This window comes from Apodemus sylvaticus, chromosome 3 (assembly GCF_947179515.1).
Source record: "Apodemus sylvaticus chromosome 3, mApoSyl1.1, whole genome shotgun sequence".
Lineage (NCBI taxonomy): Eukaryota > Metazoa > Chordata > Mammalia > Rodentia > Muridae > Apodemus > Apodemus sylvaticus.
Genome location: NC_067474.1, coordinates 138,526,287 through 138,541,380, shown reverse-complemented (window position 1 = coordinate 138,541,380; position 15,094 = coordinate 138,526,287). Strand labels below are relative to the sequence as shown.

The following is a 15,094-nucleotide window of genomic DNA, read 5'->3' as shown; positions in this document are numbered from 1 at the left end:
TATACAGAGAAATCCTGTCTCGAAACCAAACCAACCAAACAAACAAAACAACAACAACAACAAAAAAGATTTATTTATTATATATATAAGTACCCTGTAGCTGTCTTCTGACACTCCAGAAGAGGGCATCAGATCTCATTACGGATGGTTGTGAGATCTGAACTCAGGGCCTTCAGAAGAGCAGTCTTAACTACTAAGCCATCTCTCCAGCCTCAAGGTCCTTTTCTTGAACCCTTTGGAGGTTCCTCACATTTCTGGTTGGCCTTGACAATGGATTAGCTTCCACACGAGCTAGATACACCTTACATTAGTGAGAACTGATAGGAAGTCTGCTGAGAGCTTCCGGATGTCCATTTTATGTCTGTGAGAAGCCAGGCATGGCGACGCATGCCTGTAATACCAGCAGTCTGGGGCCAGAGGCAAAAATCCACTGGGTTCAAGACCAGCCAGGGCCGTATAGAAAATGTCATGGCTGACCTCAGCTACACACTGAGACTGCACGTCAGAAAACAATAACCTACCCGGGAGCGGTGACTCACACCTGTCACCTCAGCACCCCGAAGGCTGGAAGGCAGAGGCAGAAGGATTGGTAGTTCAAATTCAAGATCGGCTTGGGCTATAGATTGAATTCGAGGTTAGTTTAGCCTGGGCAATTTAGTCTCAACGTACAGAGTGAGTGGCACCGAGCATTGAACACACTCAGTGTTGTTGAACTCTTGCAAAGCATGGCTACAAGGTCCTCAGCTTCAATCTCAGTGGGCAAGGGCGGGGGTGCTGCTCGACCCCTGGAAAGCAGAGTTGAGGAAGATTGGGGAATCATTCATAGATGGCCAAGACCAGGCAGTACTATGCTTAGAGAGCATAAGAGAGCCAGGCCCGGCCCTGGAGTTACAGTCCAGTGCAAGCTGGGGTCCCCCACTAGGTTACTGGCTCCAGCCAGAGCTCGCAAGGTGGCACAGTGCCCCTCTTCTCAGTACTGGGAACTTGAGACGAATTGGGGTAATGGTAACCGAGCTCCGTGGAAGAACGGCTTTACAAGAAGACTGAGAGATCCTTCTACCAGGAAGGTCTGGGTCCGCACCCCACCCAGATCCCAGGTACACTCGGCTCGGGACACGCTGCGGGCGGGGCGGGGTTCCCGTTCCTCCGCCTGGTCTCCCCCTCCACTCGCGATCACTTGGTCGGCGCCACTGCATCCTGTGTGTGCCGGGCCCGCCCGCACTGCGGGGACCGGCGCGGAGCCGCCCAGGGCGCGCGGCGCTCGCGGGCCGTGGTCTGGGACGCGCGGGCGGGCAGAATGGCGCAACTCCCGGGCTGGTAGCGCGGCGGCGGGCACCGCGGGAAAGCCATGGCTCGGCGGCGGCGCCGCGCCTGCATCGCGCTCTTCCTGGTGCTGCTCTTCGCCTTCGGCACGCTCATGGGGCTGCGCACGCTCAAGGCCCCGGACGGGCTGCCCGCGCTGGGCCCAGGCCCGGAGCTAGCACCGTTCGAGCGGCGTCCCGAGGGGAACCCTGCTCCCGCCCGCGCCCCGGCTGCCCCCGCCGCGCCGCCGCCACCCCCGCCGCACACCGCCGCCCCGCGCGCCTCGCTGGGCCCGGCCGAGGCCGATCCCGCACCCCGGCAGAGCCTGCGCGTCTACTCCGATCTGCATGCCTTTTACTACTCCTGGTACGGGAGTCCGCGGCGCGAGGGCCACTACATCCACTGGGATCATGTCATGGTGCCGCACTGGGACCCCAAGATCTCAGCCAGCTACCCACGTGGCCGCCACAGCCCTCCAGATGACTTGGGCTCCAGCTTCTACCCGGAGCTCGGGCCTTACAGCTCGCGGGACCCCGACGTGCTACGAGAGCACATGACCCAGCTCAAAGAAGCTGCCATCGGTGAGTCCCTGCGTTCCCCTGGCCAGTCTGTCCCCCAGCTTCGTCCTTCCTTCCTGAACCACAGTTCTTGATGCCCCGCCACAGCGTCCCACTCTCCCGCCAGGCTGACCTCCTAGCCCTTTCCTCCCCCTCTTATCCCAGGCCCACCACACACCACCAACCCTTCCATTTTTCCACTGTACCTTCTGGGCCTTTCTGACCCTCACCAACCGCAGGACCCTTTCCGTAGGTTGTTGCGGCAGAGCTGTCCTGAGCAGGAACAGTAAAAAGAACAGCTGTAAGTCTGTTGGTCTTCCAGGTTCTAGGAGAGTGAGGCCTGTGGATCCTGGCCCTTCTGGGGCTCATAGGAGAGCCCGCACAGGCGGCTGCTTCCACAACAAGTGCAGGGGGTGCAGCAACTGTGTGGCCCATCTAGCTGGGCTGACGGTGGGCACAACACAGGAGCTTTTCATCAAGTGCCCAGCCAGCAGAGGCTCTGGAGAACCTTCTGCATTACAGGTTGGGGTGGGGGAGGTTCATTTAGTTTAGATTTTGTCACTGAATTCTGCTAGTTTTGAAAGATATATCTTGTTATACCTTGACGTGGTTTATAAATAGGAGGGAGAACTAGCTACAAAGTGAGCCTTCAGGTTTAGTGGTGCATGCCAGAATCGTAGCAGCTGGGAGGGTGAGGCAGGATTCCCAGTTTGAAGCCAGCCAACTACGTAGTCAGGCTACACAGTGGGCTAGTATCTCCAAAATAATAAAAGGGTAAACGAATAAACAAATATAAGGAGGCGTGTGGGACATATACAAAGATAATTAGGATGTAGCCTATTCTGTCCAGGCTTGCTTTCTAGACGGGCGGTCAGTCAAGGTAAGAGCTCCCACCCACAGGAAGCATGAGAATAGGATCTCAGGTAGGGCTGTGTCTTGCAGGTCAGTGTGGCATGGCCTTCCGTCTGCTCCTTGAGGTAGCACAGCCTAAGCTTGGTCCCTGCGGCAGCAGCTCTTCAGCACTGCTGGAGTGGACAGCTCCGAGATCAACTAAGCTCCTGGCCGGAGGCCTCGGATCTGTCCCCTAGGAGCCTGGCAGGAGCCTGGCTTGAGGTTTTCAGGAATCACGCAGTGGAGATGTTTCTGATAAGAAAATCTCTGCGGAGAGAAGAGGCGGTGCACTGTGCCACTGAAAGGGTTTCTGTATCGTTTAGGGGTTTTAGTTCTCTCCTGGTATCCGCCTGGCATGGCTGATGATAACGGGGAGCCCACAGACGACCTGGTACCTGCCATTCTGGACACTGCCCACCAGCACAGCATCCAGGTGGGTCCTCTCACTCTGAAGGGCCTTTCTCCTCCTCCTCCCTCCCCTTCCCCTACTCCTCTTCTGGAATTTCTCACAGTTTGTATCTTCCTGGCTGTCCTGGAACTTGTTCTGTAAACCAGGCTGGCTTCCAATTCAGAGATTCACCTGCCTCTGCCTTCCAAGTGCTGGAATTAAAGGCATATGCCACGACCGCAAGGCTGAGAATGCTCCTTCTCGGCCATAAGGTTAGTGTGGAATGGCAAGGGATGACAGACACAGGAAGAGGGTCTAGGAGGCTGTGCTCACCCCAACTATTACCATCTTTAATTTTGAGAAAACTAAATAGAGGACAAATGGAAGACTAATTGTCACTTCCTTCCTTTCTTTTTTCTTTCTTCTTCTTCTTCTTCTTCTTCTTCTTCTTCTTCTTCTTCTTCTTCTTCTTCTTCTTCTTCTTTTTCTTCTTCTTCTTCTTCTTCTTCTTCTTCTTCCTCCTCCTCCTCCTCCTCCTCCTCCTTCTTCTTCTTTGGTTTTTTGGATTTTTTTGAGACAGGGTTTCTCTGTGTAGCCCTGGCTGTCCTGGAGCTCACTCTGTAGACCAAGCTGGCCTCGAACTCAGAAATCCACCTGCCTCTGCCTCCCAGAGCGCTGGGATTACAGGCGTGCACCACCACCGCCCGGCTTCCTTTTCTTTTAAAGATTTATTTATCTATTTTATGTATATGAGTTCAAACTGTAGCTATACAGATGATTGTGAGCCATCATGTCGTTGCTGAGAATTGAACTCAGGACCTCTGCTTGCTCTGGCCCCCACTCACTCCAGCCCAAAGATTTATTTATTTATTTATCTTTAAAAGGTAGGGCTTGCAGCAGCAGGCACTCTTTAAAAAAAAAAAAAAGATTTGCCAGGCGGTGGTGGCGCACGCCTGTAATCCCAACACTCTGGGAGGCAGAGGCAGGCAGATTTCTGAGTTCAAGGCCAGCCTGGTCTACAGAGTGAGTTCCAGGACAGCCAGGGCTACACCAAGAAACCCTGTCTCAAAAACAAACAAACAAACCAAAAAACCAACCAACCAACCAACCAACCAAACAAAAAGATTTATTTATTATATCTAAGTACACTGTAGCTGTCCTCAGACACACCAAAAGAGGGCATCAGATCTCATTACAGATGGTTGTGAGCCACCAAGTGGTTGCTGGGATTTGAACTCAGGACCCCTGGAAGGGCAGTTAGTGTTCTTACCTGATGAGCCATCTCTCCAGCCCCTGCAGACAGAACTGTGAACTCCAGTCCATAGAGCAGAAGACAGTGCTGGGCCTCCATGAGCAGGCTCACCTCTGAGTGGAAGGATACACGTATGGCCATTTTCCTCAGACACATCAATAGAGGAAGTCAGTCCTACCTCTGTGGTGAAGGAAGGAAAGTGACCTAGAAGCCCCTCCCCTCGTGGTCACCCCTGGTAGGTCTGACAGATCGTGGCACATTTTCCATTGGCAGAGAGTAGGCACACATCTCATTGTGCTCATCTCTGGAGCTGACAGAGATGGAAACCTGAACGCCATCCTGCAGCAACCCAGGGCGATTCCTGGATGTCCTGTCGTGTGACGTGGACAGGCCTTCACCGTCCGCCTTTGATCTGAAGGGCAGGGACAACCTTTACTGAGCCCATCCCTGCCAGGCATTCCTGAACTCAGCCCTTCCTCCAAGCCAGGGCTGGGGGTGCTCAGCTGTCTGTGTTGTGTCCAGAACGTTCCTGACCCGCAACTCCTCTGTCTGACAGGTGGCCTTCCATATCCAACCCTACAAGGGCCGGGATGACATCACTGTCCATGACAACATCAAGTACATCATTGACACGTAAGACGGGGCTCCAGGAGGAGGCAGGGACAGAAGGGATGGAGGGCCAGGCCAGGCAATATAAAGGTGGCACACATGTGTTCCAAGCAGTTGTTTCACAGTGCGGGTGTGGGTTGAGTCAGGGAGCTGAGTTTCGGGTCTGGTTCTGAGGTCATAACTGAGTCTTTAGAACCCAAGTGTTCATACCTGCTTGTGCGTGTTCACCAACATACTGTCCAGGGCCCACACATACAGCTATTGTCTTTAGCAAAGTTTCTGACTCGGTACTTATAATCTAGTGGTTGGGGGTGCAGCAGAGCTCCCCAACCAAGAAGTGAGAAACCACAGTAATCTGCAGTATGAAAAAGATAAATAAAAACAATAAACAGCAAAGTGAAGTTTTGTGTTAAGAATGTGCCCCAAAGGGTTTTTTCCTCCCTTTTTGGGTTCTGGAGATCTCTGCATGCTAAGATGAGTGTGAGCTGGTCCTTCTGTCCCAGCCTTCAAGGAGTTACTTTAGAATGGTGATGTGTGCCTCTCTGAGGATACGTTATATGCCCTGACATCTAAGAAGCTCCTCTTGCTTTCTGTGTGAGCATACAGTTCGCTGGCCATCTGTCAGCTGCGAGAGAGCCCTCACCAAGGACCAACCTTGTTAGATGCTTTGATCTTGGACTTCCCAGTTCCTAGAATTGAGATATAATGTGGTTGTTAAGCTAAAGGGAATGAGTGGGCCTAATTTAGGCTGGCCTGGGGCTCTTTATGTCACTGAGTGTGACCCTGAACTCCTGTTTTTTTTTGTTGTTGTTGTTGTTGTTGTTGTTTTTTATTTTTCAGACAGGGTTTCTCTGTGTAGTCCTGGCTGTCCTGGAACTCACTCTAGACCAGGCTACCCTTGAACTCATAAATCCACCTGCCTCTGCCTCCCAAGTGCTGGGATTACAGGCGTGCATCATCAGGCCAGAGGCTCTGGATTCAGTACACTCAATCCCCAACGTTTTTAGAAAAAGGTTTTTAAAAAAAAAAAAAAAAAGATTTATTTGTTTTATGTAAGTACACTGTAGTTGTTTTCAGACACACCAGAAGAGGGCATCAGATCTCATTAAGGATGGTTGTGAGCCACCATGTGGTTGCTGGGATTTGAACTCAGGACCTTCAGAAGAGCAGTCAGTGCTCTTAACCTCTGAGCCATCTCTCCAGCCCTAGAAAAAGGTTTTATCTTTTTTTTGTTTGTTTTTTGGGGTTTTTTTTTGGATTTGGTTTTTTCGAGACAGGGTTTCTCTGTGTAGCCCTGGCTGTCCTGGAACTCACTCTGTAGACCAGGCTGGCCTCGAACTCAGAAATCCGCCTGCCTCTGCCTCCCAGAGTGCTAGGATTACAGGTGTGCACCCCCACCGCCCGGCTTTATCTTTTATAATATGCATATGTGTGTCTGTGTATGCCCAGAGGCCAGAAGAGGAAGCTGGAGTTACAGGCATGTTACAAGTTGCCCAATGTAGGTGCTGGGAACAGAACTCGGATTCTAGAAGGCACAGCAATTACTTTTGACTTTGAGCCATTTCTCCAGTGTAATTGTTCTTTTAAAAAAGCATATTTAAGATAATTTTAAAAATCATATTTGCCCTCCCCACTCCTCCCAGATCTATCCCTCATCCCTGGCCCCCAGTTTTTTTTTTTTTAAATGTCTGCTTTGGCCAGGCATGATGGCACGAACCTTTAATGCCAGCAATTAGGAGGTAGAGGCAGTTGAATTTCTTAGTTCAGGGTTAGCCTGGTCTATTTAATGAGCTCCAGGCCACACAATATTAATTAATATATATTAATGATGATGATGATGACGATGATGTTTGAGCTGAAAAGATCTGGAGAAGACTCCGGGCGGAGAGAGCTGTCAGATGGTATGTGCTGAGATGGGACACGCTCACATGAAGGCTAACAGAAAGGCCAGTTAGCAAGTGGAATCCAATGTGTAGCGGACTCAGACCAGAAACGGAGTCCTTACAGGTCATGGCAAGGAGTGGTCAGATCATATCCTGTAGGAAGGCAGGAATGAAGGCTAGATACCCATGAGGAGGTTGTTACTGAAATTCAGATGAAGATGGTAGTGGCCAGGCTGGGGAGAAGCCAGGCTTAAGGAAGAGGGTCATGGGGAGCTGAGAAGGGAGGCAGGCTAATACTTGAAGGCATAGATAGGCTCAGTATGTGACCTGCTGGGTCCCAGAGTGCTGTGAGACAGGCAGACCTCCGCTGTGGCTGGTCTTACCACACCAACTTAAGCTCTCCCTCCTGCTCCTCAGGTATGGCTCCCACGGTGCATTTTACCGTTATAAGAATAGCGTGGGCAAGAGCCTCCCTCTCTTTTATATCTACGACTCCTATCTGACATCCCCTGAGGCCTGGGCCCACCTCCTGACACAAAACGGGCCTCACTCTATCCGCAACACTCCCTATGATGGGGTCTTCATAGCTCTGCTCGTGGAGGAGAGCCACACCCATGACATCCTTGCCGGAGGATTCGATGGAATGTACACCTACTTCGCCTCCAACGGCTTCTCCTTTGGCTCCTCCCATCAGAACTGGAAAGCTGTGAAGAACTTCTGTGATACCAACAACCTGATGTTCATCCCTAGTGTGGGGCCTGGGTACATTGATACCAGCATCCGGCCCTGGAACAACCACAATACTCGGAATAGGGTTAACGGCAAGTACTATGAGACGGCCCTGCAGGCGGCCCTGACTGTGAGGCCTGAGATAGTTTCTATCACCTCCTTCAATGAGTGGCACGAGGGCACACAAATTGAGAAAGCTGTCCCTAAGACGACGCCGACTCGCCTGTATCTGGACTACCTTCCTCACCAGCCCAGTCTGTATTTAGAGCTGACCCGCCGCTGGGCGGAGCACTTCATCAAGGAGAAGGAGCAATGGCTGCTGTGAGGGAGCATTGTCCAAGCAAACCTCCACAGCTCACCAAGCTGGTTCAGCTGAGGATATGGGCACTCACTAGTCCTAAGTAGCAACTGGGAGCATCTGGGTGGCCCAGCTAGCTCATGGAGACATGGAGACAGAGCCTGGCACTTGGACTGGCGGTGCTGGGAAGCAAGGCATGGTGAGGCGGGAGGGGAGGGGGGCAAGCGGCTGCAGTGGCTTCCGGAGGCTCCACGACCCTCGGCTTCTGGCTGTGACGGGGAATTATAGAGAGGAATTGTGCAAGCCACTGTGCTTAGAAGGGTCTCAGGGTTCTAAGCTAGCATGCACCTTCCTTCTTTTGGACAGCCACCTTCCCACATCTTGCTGAACCCAGGGAACCAAATTTGACACTTCTAAGAGGACTTTACGGTCCTTCCAGTAGACTCCTGTGCCCTGTGATTAGGAACATTGAGCACCCACTCATTACTAAGGGCCTGTCAGGTGCTGGGGAATGCGAGCAAGGTTTCCTTCCCAAAGCTTACAGGATCCTGCTCTTGGTGTGACTGTAGCTAGCACCTTGGCTGCTTTCGCTCTTTGCAGCTACACTCAGGCCCTGGAGTTCAGCTATTTTTTTCCTCCAAGTTATACCTCTGTGCTCCGGAGCCTGTCCCAGATGAACATGGTCACTCCTTTCAGCTGTCTAGGCCACTCACTAGGGCCATTTTCAGCGCTACTGTGATTTGTATTAAATATGAAATGGTGTTTGCCAGTACATTCCTCTTGCAGCCCTCATAAATGCTGACCACTAGGTCAGTCTGGGACAAATCAGTGTACAGCTAGGCTGGCTAGCTTTAGCACAGTGGAGACTGCTTAAAAGACTAGTTTACATAAGAGTTCTAGGGAGTTAACAAGTCAGTGCTTACTTACAAATAAACTAATGCTACTTGGAAGAATCCTTGTTAAAGTAAAACCTGATGAATATTTTTCAGCAAGATTCTTGAAAAGAAAATGTCCACTGGAACCCACTAGACTGGTTACAGGCTAAAGCTAAGCCACTGACTCTGGGAAATGGATGCAGATGGAGGATGAGGTGGGATACTTGTCACTTCAAGGACATCAGCCCAGTCACCAACACTCATCCTACCCAACAGATGAGCTGTACTGACCCACCCAGCTCGTAGCTTAGTTGAAAGGGCTGGATTTAACCAGTGCTGATTTGATTCCATGCATATATACTGTGGATATGGCAAGGCAGCAGGAAGGAGCAGGCATCCTCAGTGAAACTTAACACAGATTTTCTGAAGGCTAATATACATCAACAGCCACAATGCACATATATGTCTTGATGGAGAAATCCTACCCTAAGGAAATAGTTCAAAAGAAAAATAAACCACTTACAATTGTTTGTAGAAGCAATATTTAATAACAAAAAATTACAGTTCAAATACCCAAAAATAATTATGCAAATATTTGGTAGACATATGAACAAGGATAAAAGGGCTTCTGCATAAACAATAAAGCTAAATAAATTACACATAGAACTCTATCAATAAATAAGAAAGTCACTGGCTGAAAAAAGTCAAGATTTTATTTTTCAATATTTCACTTGGGACTCCTAGAATAATTTCCCCCAAATGACCACTCCCCTGTACCCAGAAAGCTTTGGCCTGGGCTCCTTGACTTTGCTGCATTGGTCCTAAGATTTCTAGACTGCATTAGTGCCTCCAGCTGGTTTGACATCAAATGTCACTGTTCCCCAGAAAGCAGCTTTAAATGTATTCTAATTCTGTACTCAAGTTACTTAACTTAAAAGGGGTGGGGGTGAGAGGGGCACTGTTCCCCAGAAAGCAGCTTTAAATGTATTCTAATTCTGTACTCAAGTTACTTAACTTAAAAGGGGTGGGGGTGAGAGGGGCACTTAAAATAATAAGGCCACTCTAAGATCCTCCCATTCAGTTCCCGGTTGACAAATGAATCTATAGAGTAAATGTAACCTTCCCCTGGTGGGGGCATGGCTCACCCTGCAGCTCCTGGCTGGCTTACAGGACTCAGAGCCAAGGATGCTGCCTAAAAAGCTAGGCTACAGATGTAGCTCCAGGAACCTCAGCCAATGAGGCTCTGCCCACCAGTGTCAGACACACAGTATCCAGCATGGTCCTCAGGTCCTCCCAAGTTTCATGAACAGGACCCCTGAGAAGGTAGCAGCCCATATTTCTGCTGGAGGATGGCTGTAGTGTTTTCCAGGGCACTGAGGAAGACAGAGGCAGTTAAGAGTTTGACTTCTCAGGGCACTGAGCCCACCAAAGTCTGAGTGGCCTCTTATGATTATTGTCCCACCATTCAACAAACTTGATGAATCCTTAAAAGCCAGCTATACCAGCAAATTTAGTCCCAGCCCACTTAGCACCTCTCTGTGGTGGCCCTTAGTGGCCCTAACCAATACAAAATGGTATGAAGGTATGTACTTTTTTGGTTAAATTTTTGTTGTTACTTTTGCTTTCAAGACAGGGTTTCTATGTGTAGCCTGACTAGCCTTGAACTTACAAGAGCTCTGCCTGCCTCTGTGTAAGTGCTGAGACTAAAGGCATGCAGTAACACCACTTGGCGGAAACCTGTACTTTAAAGCTTCTCTTTTCTCTAACCTCCCTCACACATCCCAATGGCACAGGAAAGATACTTACCAGCCTGGGCGAATAATGCCAAACTTTCCAGGCACAGATAAGTCAACCACAGTAGAGCCGAGGCGACACTCAGGGCTCTGACTATCCCCAATTGGCCCCCCATCTATGACAAGGGACAAATGAGGCCAGAGGTCTTGGAACTCCTGAGAAGAAGGAAAGTTGGGCACAGCTGTATTATCATTCTGAATATAAAGCTCACCATCCTTTAAGCAGTGGAGAAACCTTAGTCACGGTCAGCTAAGTCAATGGCACAGTTAACACCCAGGATCCGATATGTACTAAGTCTGAAGCCCGCTTAGGTATGCATTCCATAAAGAAAACGTTAATGTAATAAAAGGAATTCCAAGTACTGCAGGAATTGGGGAGGGCTAGGTCCAAACAGTGGCATGTTGGGTATGAGCCCAGTCTTTCCCTATCTGTGTGATGCATATAGATTACTTCATTCAGGCTCCTAACAGCCTGATTCTACACCTCAGTGGAAGATCAGCATGGAGAAGAAAATAGGGTGAACTGTGCAAACATATGCTACCAGCACTCAGTCCCTGCCTGGGCTGCTGGGGTGTACTGTTAACAGAACTTAGATTCCTTCTGCCCCCAGCAAAGACCCTTCAGTGCAGTTAGGCCAGGGTCTTGGCACTAGGGGAATCATAAATACCAGTTACAAGTCAAACACTAGCTGTGCTGGCCCAGGGCTGTTGACAAGGTAAGAACTTACCCCTCCCCTGGGAGGATTCCCACCCAGGTCCACAATGTGTAGCTACCAAGAGCGAATAAAGCAGATCCTGCATTTCCAAGGCCCAGGTCTAGCATAGAAAGCCCCATCACTGTACTGCACCTGATGTAAGTGCTGGAAGAACAGAGCAGTTCCCTTGCCTATTCACCTGTCCTAAAGCACACAGCCAACACAGGAGCACAAGGATCTTGTCTCTGGCCTATCTGGCAAGCAAAAATGAAATAAGGTCAGGAGTCAAAAATTAGGTGAGGTGTGCTGGTACAGATCCAAAAATGGGGAAGCCTGAGGATCCTAACTCTTGAGATCCAGGCCAGCCTGGGATACAGAGTGGACGTGGACCCTGTCTCAAACAGAATCATCCCCCTCCAAAAACAGGTCAGAGAGAATGCTAACAAGTTGGACCTGCCATTTAATGGCCATGTGACAGAAAAGTGAACTAATGTTTCAAAGCCCCAACTTCTCAGCACTGCTATCAAGTCTCTGACAGTTACTTCCCCCACAAAGCTGTCTGGTGTTTCCTATAATCTGTGCTTTTTCTTAGAGACAGGGTCTCTATGAAGTCTAAGAACTCATTCTGCAAACTAGGAGGGCCTGGAACTCAGCTATCAGCCTGCTTCGGTCTCCGGAGTGCTGGGATTAAAGATGTTTCACCACCACCACAGCATCTTTTCTATTATTATAGATACAAAAAAAAAAACTACACCTGCTTTTCCTGGGCTTATCAAGATAAAACAATTCCAACACTCTCCCCACCCCCCAAAAATAAGTAAAGATTCTGGGGGCAGGAGAGATGGCTCAACAGTTAAGAGCACTGACTGCTCTTGTAGAAGACCAAGGTTCAATTTCCAGTACCTACACAGCAGCTCATAACTATCTGCAACTCCATGTTCGGGAGATCTGATACCATCACCGAGACATACATGCACACAAAACACCAATGTACATAAAATAAATATGAATCATTTAAAAAAAAATTAAGTGTCCCTAAATAAGTCAGGCTGACTTTGAGATTTTCTTACTTTAGCCTCTTTGTCCTGGCATTACAAGTACATCACCTGCCCCCTTCCAAGATTCTTTCATTTGGATGCCCCCCCCCCCTCAACCAATACCAAATGGGTATTAACCTTCTCACCTACGCACCAAAGGCCCAAATTTCTGCCAGGCAATCCCGTTACAATGTCAGCATTGTTGGTTTTGAGGAAACAGCAGTTTAACCTGCTGGGGCCATTTCTCACCTCAACACTCAGAGAACTGGCCTGGGAGCTGAAGTTGGCACTGGTGAGTGCAAGTGGTCCCCCAAACATTTGGGCCAAGTCCAACATGAAGGCATGATCAGGAATCCGGACGCCAATGAGCTGTGAAGCAAGAGGAAGAGAGAATGTGAGGAAGGCATCAAGGGCTTAGAGGAGTCTGATTTTAGATTAGTTTTAGGTTGCAGAACAGGCTAAAATCTGACTCACAGGAGTAAAGGGGTTCAGGTCTTTGTTGAGCTCCTCTGAGCGTTCCATCACCAGGGTCACGGGTCCTGGGAACAGGTCTTCCAGTAGCTCTGTAGGCACTTTCACCTTACAGTACCTGCAGGCAAAAGAGCACAAATCCATCCCAAATCACCCTGACGGACCTGTCCTGGATTCAAGCCGGATGCTGGAGAGAGGTCCTTTGCGTATATAATGAACGAGATCTACCTGACTCTACTTCCTCTTCCTCGGAGCTCTGGCAGAAGACAGACTCCACAGAGTACCCCGGGCTTTTAGTCTACACGCCTGTCTTGGGGACAAAACCACAGCGCCGCGACACGTGAATACAATCTCAAACTGTCTTATCATCTGAAAGGCATTACTCTGAAACGGGCCTCCCCTCCGTACATCACAAGAACAACAAGAGAAGAATGTCATGCTCGCCTAACTCAACTGTTCGACCCACTGTCTAGAGCGGATCCTGGCAAGCGTTAAGCACTCCCAACAAATTTCCAGTTCCGGATTCCTTGGTGAGCTAGGACAAGCCCCTCCCGCGCTAGGCGCCTCAGTCTCCCAAGGCTGTCACCGGAAACCCCTCCCGCGGCGCCGCCCCCAGCGGGGCCGGGTCGGGGCAGCCTCACCTGTAGACGTCGGCCACGCGGCCCAGGCACACGGCCAGCGGCTTAGCCTCACTGCGGCCTTTGAGGCGATACACGCAGCTCAGGGCCGCCGAGCAGCTCGCCGAACAGGCCAGACCATACAGCGTGTCAGTTGGGACCGCCACCACGGCGCCGGCGCGCAGCTCGGCCACGGCGGCCCGCAGCGCCTCCGTCCAACCGGAGCGCCCCGGGCTTGCGGCCTCATTCTCCGGAAGCCGCAGCAGCCGGGCCCCTGGCAGCGCCGGAGCGGGCGCGGGAGGGCGTAGAAGGCGACAGCCGCGGCCAGAGCCCGCTGGCCCGTCGCTCAGCCCCATGCCGGCCGCCACCGCGGCCTTCAGCCCCGCACACGGACGCGCAGTAGACATCCGTTCAGACCCGCTTCCGGGAGGAAGTGACGCACGAACCCAACTTCCGGCCCGCGAGGCTCGGCCCCGCCTCCGCGCCGGGCAGCTTAAAGGGACCGCGACCCCCAGGCGACTTGAAGGAGAACGGTGGGGACGGGGCGGGGCTCTGCTTAGCGGACTCCTCGCGCGGCGCGGGGGCGGACTGCAGAGGGGTGGTGGGCGGGTGGCACGGGCGGCGATGGAGTGGGGCCCCGGCGCAGGCTGGTCACGGGGGTGAGAGCGGGCCCGCGGGGCGGTGGGTTGGGGCCGCGACTTCGCGCTGCCCAGCGCCGGCCCTGACGCCGTCTCTCTCCCGGGCAGGGAGGCTGCCGGCGTGGACCGTGGGAAGGCGGGGTTGGGGCTCGGCGGGAGGCCACCCCCACAGCCGCCCCGAGATGAACGCGCCCAGCAGCTGCTGGACGCGGTGGAACAGCGGCAGCGGCAGCTCCTGGACACCATCGCCGCCTGCGAGGAGATGCTGCGGCAGCTGGGCCGCCGGCGCCCAGATCCGGCTGGTGGCGGGGTCAGTGCCCGCTCCGGGCTGGGCCTGGGGAGGTGGGGTCTTCGCACTGACTGCACTGGCCAAGCTCGCGCCCCCCATCCCCCGCCCCAAGGGAGGCAGGTGGAAGAGCATCCCCACCGCTTAACTTCCTTTGATCTGAGCGAGGTTTTGAAAAAGTATGGTACTCTCGAAATGCCAAGTGGTCTTATTCTTGCGGGGCCTAACTTAAGGCCTTTCCTCCAGGCTCATTTTTTTTTTTTTTCCTTTTTCTGTTCCAACTAGAACGGTTCAGCCAAGTCTGGAGCGCCGCCCCAGCCATCTGTATCTGCCAGAGGTTGCCTTCCAAAGGATGCTGGCGATGGAGCTGCGGAATCTTGATCATTCCCTAGTCGGGCACCCTGACTTCTGTCCCTTTCTAGGGCCGATGGCTGGACTCTGACCAACTCCCTTCGCTAAAAGGGGCCAGTCTTCACTGGCAGTTGCTGGTACTTGGCCCTCAGCCTGGGATGGCAGCTCTGCTAGCAGCTGGGCTCACTCCCACGTCGTCCTGGCTGAAGGCAGTACCGTGCTTTGAAATGTAGCCAACGAATATCCAGTCTTGAGTACTCAGATTCGAGAAGGCCAGCAGTGCTGGCCAGAGTGGTCTGGCCTGCTTTGGGGGTTCCAGATGGTATCACATGTTCATTTCATGCTTTGGGGGCTGTCAGCCCCACAAAACACTTCAGCAGAGTCTTGATTAAAAGGAAATCTGCAGACCCCTGGTGACTGAC

General features: G+C 51.7%; 3 protein-coding genes across 4 annotated transcripts; 2 read left to right on the top strand and 1 right to left on the bottom strand.

Annotated features, from left to right (window-relative positions):
• Window positions 1-1,238: 1,238 nt before the first annotated feature.
• Window positions 1,239-9,747, top strand: Maneal (mannosidase endo-alpha like). Of its 2 annotated transcripts, XM_052177306.1 has the most exons (4): window positions 1,239-1,883; window positions 3,074-3,183; window positions 4,947-5,023; window positions 7,300-9,747. In XM_052177306.1, the coding sequence occupies exons 1-4, from the start codon at window positions 1,349-1,351 to the stop codon at window positions 7,934-7,936; spliced, it is 1,359 nt and encodes a 452-aa protein (XP_052033266.1). In that variant the 5' UTR covers window positions 1,239-1,348; the 3' UTR covers window positions 7,937-9,747. The 2 variants fall into 2 exon arrangements, with proteins under 2 accessions (XP_052033266.1, XP_052033267.1); XM_052177307.1 differs by lacking the exons at window positions 1,239-1,883; window positions 4,947-5,023 and having other exon boundaries at window positions 3,113-3,183.
• Window positions 9,480-13,873, bottom strand: Yrdc (yrdC N6-threonylcarbamoyltransferase domain containing). The gene is made up of 5 exons (XM_052177308.1): window positions 13,422-13,873; window positions 12,784-12,898; window positions 12,559-12,678; window positions 10,591-10,733; window positions 9,480-10,157 (listed from the first exon to the last, which is right to left on the bottom strand). Exons 1-5 carry the CDS (start codon window positions 13,802-13,804, stop codon window positions 10,085-10,087), a joined length of 834 nt encoding a protein of 277 aa, XP_052033268.1. The 5' UTR covers window positions 13,805-13,873; the 3' UTR covers window positions 9,480-10,084.
• Window positions 13,874-13,995: 122 nt separating this feature from the next.
• On the top strand, window positions 13,996-15,079 carry C3H1orf122 (chromosome 3 C1orf122 homolog). The gene is made up of 3 exons (XM_052177310.1): window positions 13,996-14,056; window positions 14,144-14,345; window positions 14,607-15,079. Exons 1-3 carry the CDS (start codon window positions 14,022-14,024, stop codon window positions 14,700-14,702), a joined length of 333 nt encoding a protein of 110 aa, XP_052033270.1. The 5' UTR covers window positions 13,996-14,021; the 3' UTR covers window positions 14,703-15,079.
• Window positions 15,080-15,094: the final 15 nt, after the last annotated feature.

Excerpts from the sequence above, each read along its gene's own strand:
- Yrdc (XM_052177308.1), bottom strand. The coding sequence starts at position 13,804 with ATGTCTACTGCGCGTCCGTGTGCGGGGCTGAAGGCCGCGGTGGCGGCC. Across the intron at positions 12,899-13,421 it reads CGCGTGGCCGACGTCTACAG|GTACTGTAAGGTGAAAGTGC; the intron begins GTGAGGCTGCCC and ends TTTTGCCTGCAG. Across the intron at positions 10,734-12,558 it reads CCAGTTCTCTGAGTGTTGAG|GAGTTCCAAGACCTCTGGCC; the intron begins GTGAGAAATGGC and ends CCTTCTTCTCAG.
- Maneal (XM_052177306.1), top strand. The coding sequence starts at position 1,349 with ATGGCTCGGCGGCGGCGCCGCGCCTGCATCGCGCTCTTCCTGGTGCTG. Across the intron at positions 1,884-3,073 it reads GCTCAAAGAAGCTGCCATCG|GGGTTTTAGTTCTCTCCTGG; the intron begins GTGAGTCCCTGC and ends TGTATCGTTTAG. Across the intron at positions 5,024-7,299 it reads ATCAAGTACATCATTGACAC|GTATGGCTCCCACGGTGCAT; the intron begins GTAAGACGGGGC and ends CCTGCTCCTCAG.
- C3H1orf122 (XM_052177310.1), top strand. The coding sequence starts at position 14,022 with ATGGAGTGGGGCCCCGGCGCAGGCTGGTCACGGGG. Across the intron at positions 14,057-14,143 it reads GGCGCAGGCTGGTCACGGGG|GGAGGCTGCCGGCGTGGACC; the intron begins GTGAGAGCGGGC and ends TCTCCCGGGCAG. Across the intron at positions 14,346-14,606 it reads CAGATCCGGCTGGTGGCGGG|AACGGTTCAGCCAAGTCTGG; the intron begins GTCAGTGCCCGC and ends TGTTCCAACTAG.